Below are 12,369 nucleotides of genomic sequence, written 5' to 3' on the forward strand. Positions count from 1 at the left end.
GGTCAATCCCACATCTCACCTAGATATAACCGGGGTTGTTCTCACACCTCAACTCCGTGGGGACTAGGGTTGATCCCACATCTCACCTCAGGTTGGAATTGGATTTGACGCCACACGTCACCTCCGGATCGAATTGTAGTTGATCCCACACCACACCTCAGGGTTGAAGTGGGGTTAATCCCACACCTCACCTCAAGTAGAACAGGGGTTCATCCCACACCTCCATCCAGGGTGGAGCTTGTGTGGATCCCACACCTGAACTCAGGTTCAAGCTGGGCTGCTTCCACACCTCACCACGGTGAAAGGCTTGGCTGATCCCACACCTCAAGTTAGGGTGGAACAGCCTTCGACCCAACACCTCACCTCAGGATGGAGCTGCAGGTGGTCCCCCACCTCACCCTAGGGTGGAACTTGAGTTGATTCCATGCCTTACCTCAGGTGGAACTGGGATTGATGCCCCTCTTTTCCTCTGAATGGAGCTGGAGTTAATGCCACACCTCACCACACAGTGGTGCTGTGATCGATCCCACCCCTCACCTCAGTGTGGAGCTGGGGTTGATCCCACCCCTTACCCCACTGTGGAGCTAGGGTTTATCCCCACCTCACCTCACGGTGGAACTGGGTTGGATCCTACACCTCACCTCAGGCTGGAGCTAGAGATGATCCTCCACATCACCTCAGGTAGAACAGGGTTTAATCTCACCACACTCATCTCACATAGAACTCGGATTATTCTCACACCTCAACTCCATGGGGACTCAGGTTGATCCCACATCTCATCTCAGGGTGGAACTCCAGTTAATCCCACACCTCACCTCAGGTGGAAATGGAATTGATCCCACAGCTCACCTCAGGTGGAAACGGAATTGATCCCACAGCTCACCTCAGGTGGAAACGGAATTGATCCCACACCTCACCTCAGGTGGAAACGGAATTGATCCCACACCTCACCTCAGGTGGAAACGGAATTGATCCCACACCTCACCTCAGGTGGAAACGGAATTGATCCCACACCTCACCTCAGGTGGAAACGGAATTGATCCCACACCTCACCTCAGGTGGAAACGGAATTGATCCCACACCTCACCTCAGGTGGAAACGGAATTGATCCCACACCTCACCTCAGGTGGAAACGGAATTGATCCCACACCTCACCTCAGGTGGAAACGGAATTGATCCCACACCTCACCTCAGGTGGAAACGGAATTGATCCCACACCTCACCTCAGGTGGAAACGGAATTGATCCCACACCTCACCTCAGGTTGGAGCTAAGGTTTATCCCACATTTCACAACAGGGTAGAGGTAGGGTTGATCCCAAGTCTCACCTCAAGGTGGAACCGGGGTTGATCTCACATCTCATCTCAGCTGGTTCTGGGGTTGATCCCACCCTCACCCCACTGTGGAGCTGGGTTTTGTCCCCACCTCACCTCAGGGTGGAGCTGGGCTTTATCCCAAGCCTCACCTCAGGAAGGAGCTCTCTGTCTCAGCAGCTAATTGAACTGACATGCAAAACGGGCTGCTCTCTCATTATCTGCTGATTTAAATGACGACTGAAGGGAGACTGACATTTTGCCATAGCGTCTGCCTCCTGAAACAGGCCTCGAGGTACCAGAGCGACACAGCTTTTATTTCGCGCGAGGCTGAGGGGCAGCGCGGGAGCGGGGGGCACGGCGCCAGCCCCGCCGCATCCTGTCGCGCCAGCGCCGCCGCCTCTGCTGCTCCTTAGCCGGCAGGCGGCCGGGCGCTACGTGAAGAAGAACAGCTGCTCCCGCGTGCCCTTGACCGCCAGCTCGGGCGCGGACTCCTCCTTGCTCTTCAGGGCGGGCGGCCGCGAGCGGCACACCAGCCTCCTGCCCCTCTGCGGAGGGCGACGCCGTGAGCCTGCGAGCCCGGGGCCCGTGCCAGCCCCCCTGGTCACGCGCGGCCACTCGCGCTCAGCGGGCGGGCTGGGGCCGCTGTGAGCGCTCGGGGAGGAAGTCTACCCAGCCTAGACCGGGCCTGCCCCCCGGGATGAGAAGGGGGGACCCTGGAAAGTCAGCGGAAACGCCAGGCTGCAGGGCCCGCGTCTCCTGCCGCAAGGATCGCGGGAGACCCCGCAGTGTCCTCGTGTCCTGCGGGCCGTGTTCAGGCTCAGGCCTGCTTTAGGGACCACGCATCCTGACGCCAGGGCCCGAGGCCAGAGGCTGCTCCAGCCCATCTGCTGTGGCAGAGGACGCAGCGGTTGGGGGGCCTTGCTGAGGGGTGATGATCTTGCCCTGCGGCCTGGCTGGAACTAGGTGGGACCCCGGGCGGGGGCTGAGCTGTGGGCGCCAGCGCTCTGGGCGGAGGGCCCGCAGCCGGGCGGGGCTGGGAGGACACCCGGAGGAAGCAGGTCCGGAGGGGCAGCTGGGGCGGCGGGCCCGGAACGGGAGAACTTGCTCCGCCCTGACCCCGCTCTGCTGGCCCATCTCCCCCCCCCCACCAGGGCCTCAGCAAGAGCATCTGCAAAAGGGGCGAGCCAGGGGGGCTGCAGCCATCACCCCTCCCAGGCCCCCGCGCCTCCTCAGGGCCACCTTGCCCACCTTCCTCTTGACCTCGGCCTGGGCCCGGGCCTGTGCCCGCTGCAGACGCTCCTCCTGCAGTTGCTTCTGCAGCTTTAGCTGCTCCTCCCGGAGTCTGGGTGGCAGCAAGACAGGGATTCATCACTAGAGGCCCAGGGAAGGCCACCGAGTCACCAGCTCCCTCCCACGCGGCCCTCAGGCCACAGCCCTCCATCTTCGGAGAAAACTGCCCACTCCCCCCACCTCCCTGCCAGGGATCAGGGCCTAGCTTCTGACCCTTGTTCCTCGCGGGTCGCGGCTCTGGGCTCATCCCCCCGGGAGACCCGACTTCCTAGCTCCTCATCCCTGGTCACAGATCCCCTCGCCCATCGCCACCCTTGAAGGCCCAGGCCCCAGCAGGCTCTAGAGCCCCGTGTCCTCCTCTGTACTTGTGGCCGGCAAACCTTTGTCCAGTGCCTGCTCAAGCAGGGTCCAGGGACAGGCGGGAAGAGCCCTTGTGCATGTGGCAGAGACAGGGCTGTTTGCAGGTGACCGTGTCTCAGGGCTCTGCTAGGACCGAGTGAGCCAGGTGGCCACGGACTGGCCTGCACCCCACTGGGCCTGTGGGGAGCTCCACGGGCCTCCCTTCGGAGCCGGGCATCCCCTGCTGACCTCGGCTCCCCTCAGCTGCTCCCGAGCCAGCCCCTTCCCCCTCCACCGCCCCCCACCCCGGGCTCTGGCAGTGCAGCCCCTCCCCCTCCGGTCCAGCCAGCAAAGCGCCTGTCACCGTCCCTTGTCCTCGGAGGCGAGGCCAGCTGGCCGCACCCTCACTTTGGCTCCCAGGCCCCCTGACGCCACCACACGCCCCCAAGAGGGACTTTCTCCATCGGGCTGAGTGTGCTGCCCCGTCTGGACCCCCAGACGCCCCCAGACGTCCCCAGACCCCGGCTCCCCTCCCTCAGCATGCAGCACCAGGTCCTGCCCCTGGTTCGGGAGCTCCGCGGGCAGGGCCGCGTCCGGCCTCTGTCCTCAGGGCCCGCCCAGAGCCGGGGCAGCGGTGTGAGGGTCCCTCGCACCCCGGGCCCTCCCGCCGAGAGACAGCTGCGGGACCTGCGGGACCTCACCTCAGACGGCGCTCCTTCTCCTTGGCTTTCTCGGCCTGCTCGAGCCTCGCCTGGGGCACCCGCTCCAGGTTCTCGAGCAGCTCGTCCAGCTGGCGCTCGATGGCGGCCAGCATCTTCACGGTGCCCAGGCTGGACTCCTGCTGGCTGCCGACACAGTGCCGGTACACGTCCAGCACCTTGCGGGTCAGACTCTCCAGCAGCTCGTCCTGTGAGGCGGGAGGCCCCCTCCAGTGTGGCCACGCGGGCCTGGGCTCTCACTGCGGCTTGGTTGACCTCCCAGGGCCCTGCCCGCCAGGCAGAGGGGCTCGGGAAGCGGGGGGGCGGAGCAGAAATGGACGCCTAGACTTCTCTTGGCCAGAGTGCCTGACCCCTTGGCCCTCTTGTGGTCAGCCAGATCCTGAGTCCCGGCACCTACTGGGGCTCACGCCTGGGCCTCGGGGTGCCCACTGAGGCCCAGTCCCCTATTCCAGGAGCCCTCCTTGTTCTGCCCCCGCGCTGACCTCAGCTTCCCCAGGACCACGTTCTGTGACCTGCTTTCTGTGTAGCCCTGGGCAGGCGGACTCCCCTCTCTCAGCCTGTCCTGGCATTCAGAAAACTCAACACCCCTGTCCCACGGGGTGGTTACAAGAGGAACAGCAGGCCCAGGGCACAGCCAGCGCCCACTAGTCTGCAGGAGGCGCGGACGCCTGGCCTGCTCTCGGGGCATCCCATGCGCCTGGCCCGGTGCCTGGCACACAGTAGGCATTCAACAGGAATTTGAATGAACTAGGAAGCCAGGTCCACAGCCTGGGCGCCGGGCATGCTGTCAGGAGGGGTGTGCCCATTCCCGGTCCCAGGACACATCCCTGGCCTCTGTGCCCTCAGAACTCCCTCACCCTCCCAGCCTGGCTGGGGATGTGCCTGCCTTCCTCCCGGCAGGGTCACTTCCAGACACACTGTGTGTGTTTAAGAAGCTGATGTAGTCATTGAAGGAAGCAAGGGATAGAGGAGGCGTGTCGGGGAGCTGCCTGTCACGGGGTGTGAATACATGGCTGGCTCCGGTTCAGGGCCAGCGGCCTTGTGCAGTGGCGCCCCTGGGTCAGGCCCAGAGGCTGGACGGTGGCAAGGGGCCACGGCAGCCCCAGAGCACCACGTCCCCGGGGCCCCGCTCTCCCACCGTCCAAGCTCTGGGCACTGGGCCCCCTCCCAGCAGGTGCCCATGAATGCCCCCACCCTCCCACCCTGGCCTGTGGCCACGTGCCCTCTGCCCACCACCGCCCACGGGCAGCCCTCTGTCCATCCAGGGGCCCTACCTCCTGATCACCCTTGTACTCGCCAAAATGGAAGATGCGGGCTTTGAGCTCCAGCTCCGCGGCTTTCTCCTCCTCCTTGGCGATGGACATCATCAGCGCGGCGATCCACTGCTTCAGCTGGCTGACCTCCCGGTCCCTGCATGGGGGACCAGCACCTCTCTGAGCCTGCTGGCCTCTGCCGCATGCTGAGGGCTGGGTGAGGCCCAGGGTCAGAGGCGCTGGTGAGATGCAGGAGGAAAAGGTAAGATCTTTAACAATCCACACTAAAAAAAACGAAAACAAAAACCAGCCTTATTGAGGTGTATAATTCACCATAAAATTCTTTTCAAGTGTACAATTCAGTTGTTTTTAGTAGAGTTGCAAAGGTGCACAACCATCACCATAATCTAATTTTAGAACATTTTCACCACCTGGAGAGAAACCCAGGCGGTCACTCCCACTCTTCTGTCTCCCGTACTTTGTCTCCTGGATATCTCATTAACATGGAGCCACACGACATTTGTCCCTTTGTGTCTGGCTCTTTCATTCAGCATAATGTTTTCAGGTCTGTCCGTGTTGTAGCGCGTATCAGAGCTTCATTCCTTTCTGTGACCACTTGGTCCATTTATGACTGCAATAGTGCATTGTGTGGAGAGACCACACTTTGCTGATGGATTCATTCATCACTGGACATCTGGGTAGTTTCCACCTTTTGGCTCTTGGGAATAATGCTGCTATGGACATTGACAGGACAGGGTTTTGTGAGGACATGTTTTCAATTCTCTTAGGAATAGGATAGCAACAATCAACTTTTACATGAAATAATATATTAAAATTTTTTTTAAATCTTTCACAATCATGGCAGACACTGACCATTGTACGTTGGGGTTTCTGGAGCAGGAATCCTGGCTCTTAGGGCTGTCGAGGGGCCATTCCGCATGGGCAGCTGCATGCAAGTCCCGGCCAGAGTGAGCAGCGCATTGGCCACTCAGCCAGCAGTGCCGGGAGGCCTAGAGGTGCCCCTTTCCCCTACGGTGATTTTGTGGCTCTGCCCATTGGTTGATGGAACCTACTGACATTTTCTCGTTTATAGGCCAAGTGCCATGGGCTGCTGTTCCTTTGCCCACTGGGGGCCACCGGTCTGTCACATGCACCGCCACAGAGTTATGGGCCTCAGCCTCCCAATGCCCCCCCAGGCTGCAGCCCCATGGCTGTGGGGCTGAGGCCAGAAGCCTGAGCATGAGGGATCCTGACCCAGTCTGGCCAGCTCTCCTGAGCTCTCAGAGGCGGATGGCCTGAGAGGCCACACGCAACTCACACATACCCTCCCCGCGGGCCCTTGTGGGGTGCACACAGGTTGCCCGGGACAATAACAGAGGCCAGACCCACCCCCCAACCCTGAGTGCCCACCACAAGGGCGGGTGTGTTTGGGGTCAGGGATGCATCTCCTAAGGGTACAAGATTGCACTCGGTTCTAGCCTGTTTTGTAAAGCTTCCTCTACGTCCAGTGCCTGGACCCATGAGTGACCCTGCAGCTGGCACCTCTGGACCTACATGGACCAGGTTGGGGGCCGGGGGGTAATTTTGTTGTTCTATTTCTTCGCCAGGTAATTGGGATAAAAAGGTACCTTTTCCCCACTAGTTCTCTTTAAATGTCAAATTGCTGGGTCACAGGCTTTTCTCTTCCACCAGATCCCACTGGGAAAGGAGAAAAGACTCAGGAAATGCAGGGCATGAGGGCCACACTGCTCAGCGTCGGTCCTCTCAGACCAGCGTGCACATCACCAGCACATCTGTCAGAAACGCAGGGTCCAGGCCCCACCCAGGACCTGCCCAACTAGAGACTTCACTTAACAAGATCCCCGGGAACCCTCCTACAGTGTGGGCAGGAATGCAAGCTGCTGCGGCCACTGTGCAGAACAGTATGGAGGATCCTCAGAAAGCTAAAAACAGAGCTACCATGTGACCCAGCAATCCCACTCCTGGGCATATATCCAGACAAAAGTCTAATCCAAAGAGATACATGCACCCCCACGTTCACAGCAGCACTAGTCACAATAGCGAAGACATGGAAACAACCTAAGTGTCCACTGACAGACGAATGGATAAAGAAGATGTGGTGCATATATACAATAGAATACTACTCGGCCATAAAAAAGAATGTAACAGGACTTCCCTGGCAGTTCAGTGGTTAAGACTCCGTGCTTCCAATGCAGGGGGCACGGGTTCAATCCCTGGTCGGGGAACTAAGATCCCACATGCCACAGGGTGCGGCCAAAAAGTAAAAAAAAAAAAAAAAAAAAAAAAGAATGAAATAATGCCATTTGCAGCAACATGGATGCAACTAGAGATTATCCTACAAAGTGAAGTAAGTCAGAAAGAGAAAGACAAATATATGACATCATTTATATGTGCAATCTAAAATATGCCCCAAATGATCCTATCTACGAAACAGAAACAGGCTACGGAGATAAAAGACTTGTGCTTGTCAAGGGGGAGGAGGTTGAGGGAGGGGTGGAGTGGGAGTGTGGGGTTAGCAGATCTAAGCTACTATATACAGAATGGATACACAACAAGGTCCTGCTGTAGAGCACAGGGAACTATGTTCAGTATCCTGTGATAAACCATAATGGAAAGAAATATTTTTTTAAAATATATATATATATATATATTTGTGTGGCGGAATCACTTTGCTGTGAAGCAGAAATTAACACAACATTGTAAATCAACTATACTTCAATTTTAAAAAATACTAAAATTTTAAAAAAAAAGCAAGATCCCTGGGGGAATCCAATGCACAGCATCTGAGGAGCATTTTGCCACTGGAAAAGTGATCACACAGGGAGGGAACCTATGGGTTGAAAGGGACTTAAAGATACAACTGATTGCAGAGTATTGATCTTATTTAGATTCTCATTCAAATTAATGATTGAAAAACTCCGTTTATGGATTTTGAATATTCAATATTAAGGATTACTTTTTTAATGCTATGATGGTATTGTGTTTAATTTAAAGAGCCCTCATCTTTTTAGAAGTATCTATTGAAATAGTTAAAGATTAAATGATACAACGCCTGGAATTTGCTTCAAAATAATATGGGGGGGGGACTTCCCTGGTGGTACAGTGGTTAAGAAACTGTCTGCCAATGCAGGGGACATGGGTTTGATCCCTGGTCTGGGAAGATCCCACATGCCGTGGAGCAACAAAGCCCATGCACCACAACTACTGCGCCTGTGCTCTAGAGCCCACATGCCACAGCTACTGAAGCCCATGCGCCTAGAGCCTATGCTCCGCAACAAGAGAAGCCACCGCAATGAGAAGCCCGTGCACCACAACAAAGAGTAACCCCTGCTCACCGCAACTAGAGAAAGCCCGCGTGCAGCAATGAAGACCTAATACAGCCAAAAATAAATATATAAATAAATAAATTTATAAAAATAATATGGGACATAGGGAAGTGGGTGGGGTCTAGGTGAAGGGAGATTGGCTACAAGTTGGTCACTGGTGAAGCTGCTGATGGGATCCTGGAGACTCATTGTACCAGCCTCTCTACTTTTGAAGTTTTTTTTTTGATGTGGACCATTTTTAAAGTCTTTATTGAATTTGTTAAAATATTGCTTCTGTTTTTACATTTTGGATTTTTGGCCCCGAGGCATGTGGGATCTTAATTCCCTGACCAGGGATCGAACCCGCACCCCCTGCACTGGGAGGCGAAGTCTCAACCACTGGACCTCCAGGGAAGTCCCGCCTCTCTACTTTTGTATATGTTTATGTGTTTGAAATTTTCTTAGAGCCCCTGGGCTGAACTGGAGACGTTATAATAGGTTTTTTAGGAGGTAACAAGAAAGAGAATCCCTTCATAGATACCTGGGGGCATATACTCAGAAAGTTTACTGAACTGGTATTAAAGAGAGAGAGAGAGAAAAGCAAGCACAACCAAATGTGAATAAAGGTCATTCAAAGACTATGCAAAAGAGAAGGAGTTACCATATTCCTGCAGAAACAGCAGCAAAAAGAACAAAGATAACATATTTTGAAGTAGGGGAAGATGGGAGAGTAGGAAGCCCCAGGCGTCTACCTCCCCATCCAGACCACTGTTGCACTGGTAGAAATGTGACGGAGTTCTTCTGTAACTCTGGAGTCTGCTGAGGCTTGCAGCTTCTAGGGGAAGACTCTGATGTAAAACCGTGTTCATTTCTGTCCATTTCAGCACTGAGCACAGTAACAGCTACCTATCCCCCACCTCCATCCCTGTGGCAGCATCTGTGCAGGTGTTGTTCCTGGAGCACCTTGCACACCGCTCGCAGGAACCAGGGTGCGCGAAAAAGACCCTGCCCTCCAAATCTCAGGATCTGTGCTTTGATCACTGATTGCTGCTTCTGATTCCCTCTGGTTGACCTGACTTCCAGGGCAGTTAAAGGACTGGAAATATCCCCGCACCCACTTCATTTTTTGCTCCTTTACCCTTTCGAGAGCCAGACATTAAAGGACAAAGGCGTTAAAAAGCAACATATATGGGAGGAAAATTAGAAAGGGGTCACACAAGACAAGGGAAAGTCTCAGAAAAGACCTGAGACCTTAAGTTTACACCTCAGGCTGATTCTCAGCACAAAGATAGCATACAACAATCAAAAAAAAAACAAAACCAATAAACAATGGCAACAATAAACAGAAAACTCTGGGGAAGAGACAGAATGTGATTTCCAGAGTTAACACATTATTAGACTCAAATATTCAGGGTTTACCAAAAGTTCACAAGGCACACATAGAAATGAGAAAGTATGGCCCATTTACAGGAGAAACAAACAAACTGTTCCTTAAAAAAACATGATGGCAGGTATACCACAAAGACTTTTAAAAAACTGTGTTAAAAGGTGCTCAAAGAACTAAAAGAAGATGTGGAGGAAGTCAAGAAAATGATGTGTGAACAAAATGGAAATATCCACAAAGAAGTAGAAAGCTTAACAAGAAATCAGAAAAGAAAACCTGGAGCTAAAAAACACAATAATTGAAATAAATAATTCACTACAGGGATTCAAAGGCAAATCTGAGCAGGGAGAAAAAACAATCAGTGATCTTGAAAAGAGGACAATGGAAACTATGGAGGCTGAGGAACAGAAAGGAAAAGACTGAAGAAAAGCAAACAAAGCCTAAGGAACCTGTAGGACAACAAGAGGACCAATATATGCATTGTGCGGGTCGCAGAAAGAGAAGAGAGAGAAAGAGGCGGAGAATATATCTGAAGAAGTAATGGCTGACAAGTTTCCAAACTGGATGAATATAAACATCCAAGAAACGCAAGGAAATGCAAGTATGAGGAAGTCAAAGAGACCTACACTGAGACACATTATAACAAACTATCACAGGATAATCAAAAGCCAAAGAATCTTGAAAGCAGCAAGAGAGAAGCAAATCACCACATACAAAGGATCTTCACTAAGATTTTCAGCACATTTCTCATTAGAAACTGTGGAGGCCAGAAGACAGAAGGCCAATATATTCAAAGTGTTCAAAGGAAAAAAAAAAAAGTCAACCATGAATCCTACATCTGGCAAAAGGGTCCTTTAAAAGTGGAGAAATCAAGACATTCCCAGATGAACAAAAGCTGAGGGAGTTGGTGACCACTAGAGCTGTCCTGCAAGAAATGCCCAGAGGAGTCCTGCCAGGTGAAATGAAAGGCTACTGATAGTAACTTGAAGCCACACGGAGAAATAAAAATCTCAGTAAAGGTAAATACATGAGCAAGTACAAAAGCCAGTATTATGGTAACAATGGCTTGTAACTGTACTTTCTGTTATTTATGTGATTTATAAGACTAATACATTTAAAGAAGAAAAATCAGTAGTGTAAAAACTAATATTACTGAAACTTGTTGGTTTGTAACTCCAAATCTTGTTTTCTACATAATTTAAGAGACTAATGCATTTAAAGAATTATTAGTTTATGTTTGGGGCACACAATGTATGAAGACATCAGCAACCAAAAGGGGTAGGGACGGAGCTGTAAAGGAGCAGTTTTTGTATGTTATTCAAGTTAAGCTGATATAGATTCAAATTTGAGGGTTATTTATAACTTTAGGTTAGTAAATGTATCCCCATGGCAACCACAAAGAAAAGAGCTATAAAACATACACCAAAGGAAATGAGACAGGAATGTAACTATTTCACTACAAAAAAAATCAAAAAAACAAAAAAAACCAAAACAAAAACAAACAAAAAAACAAACAAAAAAACAAAAAAAACACAAAAGATGACAGTAATGCAGGAAATGAGAGATTTTAAAAAAAGAGCTATAAAGGTTGATATAGCATGATGACAGAAGTCAGTCCCTCCATATTAGTAATTTCTTTAAATGTAAATGGATTAAACTCTCTAATCAGAAGACAGAGATTGGTAGAATGGGTCAAAACACATGACCCAACTAGACGCTGCCTATCAGAGACTCACAATCCAAAGATACAAGCAGGTCAAAAGTCAAAGGATGAAAAAGGTATTCCATGCAAATATAACCAAAAGATAGCAGGAGTGGCCATGTTAATATCAGACAGACTTTAAATCATAAAAGGCTACAAGAGACAAGGAAGAACATTATATATTAATAAATTATATATTAATAAAAGGTTCAATACAGCTAGAAGATATAACAATTATAAACATTATAAACATTAACCCACCTAATGACAGATCTTCAAAATACTCCTAAGTTCACCAAATAATATTTTGTTATCGAGGTTTAAGTTACATATCAGAAATGTACCCATTTTATGTATACCATTTGATGCGGCTTCACAAATGTACATGCTGTGTAAGGACCAGCATAATCAAGGTATAGGGCCTTTTCACATTGAAAAACAGTTCCTCAAAAAGTTAAAACTACAGTTACCATATGATTCAGCAATTCCACTTCTGGGCATATACCCGCAAAGGACTGAAAGCAGGGTCTTAAATATTTGTACACCCATGTTCACAGCAGCATTATGCACAACTGTTAAAACATGGAAGCATCCCAGTGTCCAACAACAGATGAATGGAGAGACAAAATGTGATCTACACACACAATGGAATATTATTCAGCCTTGACAAAAAAAGGACATTCTGACACCTGCAACAACACGGATGGACCTTGAGGACATTATGCCCAGTGAACTACGCCAGACACAGAAGGACAGATACTGTACGATTCCACTTACATGAGGGCCCTATAGCAGTCATGTCCACAGAGACAGAAAGTAGATGGTGGGAGCCAGGGGCTGGGGAGGGGGAGAGGAGTCAGTGTTTAGTGGGGACAGAGCTGCAGTTTTACAAAATGAAGAGTCACGGGGATGGATGGAGGTGACGGCTGCACAACACTGTGAATGTACTTAATACCACAGAACCACACAGTTAAAAATGGTTACGATGGTAAATTTTACGTGGATTTTGCCACAATAAAAAAGAAAAAAAATGAAGAGACC

General features: G+C 51.3%; 1 protein-coding gene across 10 annotated transcripts in view; it reads right to left on the bottom strand.

Annotated features, from left to right (window-relative positions):
* Nucleotides 1-1,608: 1,608 nt before the first annotated feature.
* CFAP100 (cilia and flagella associated protein 100) overlaps nucleotides 1,609-12,369 on the bottom strand; it is a 51,256-nt gene continuing 40,495 nt past the window's right edge. For 6 of the 10 annotated variants that reach the window (XM_082345686.1, XM_082345687.1, XM_082345684.1 and 3 more), the window contains 4 exons: nucleotides 4,938-5,073; nucleotides 3,646-3,851; nucleotides 2,564-2,657; nucleotides 1,609-1,860 (listed from right to left, as the gene is read on the bottom strand). In XM_082345686.1, coding sequence (XP_082201812.1) covers nucleotides 1,747-1,860; nucleotides 2,564-2,657; nucleotides 3,646-3,851; nucleotides 4,938-5,073 — 550 coding nt within the window. In that variant the 3' untranslated portion in view covers nucleotides 1,609-1,746. Of the gene's footprint in view, nucleotides 1,861-2,563; nucleotides 2,658-3,645; nucleotides 3,950-4,849; nucleotides 5,156-12,369 lie in introns of those variants that run through there. The other 4 variants (XM_082345691.1, XM_082345693.1, XM_082345685.1 and 1 more) reach the window with 4 other exon arrangements.

The sequence above is a fragment of the Balaenoptera borealis genome, assembly GCF_965194805.1.
Source record: "Balaenoptera borealis genome assembly, chromosome: 12".
NCBI classification, from domain to species: domain Eukaryota; kingdom Metazoa; phylum Chordata; class Mammalia; order Artiodactyla; family Balaenopteridae; genus Balaenoptera; species Balaenoptera borealis.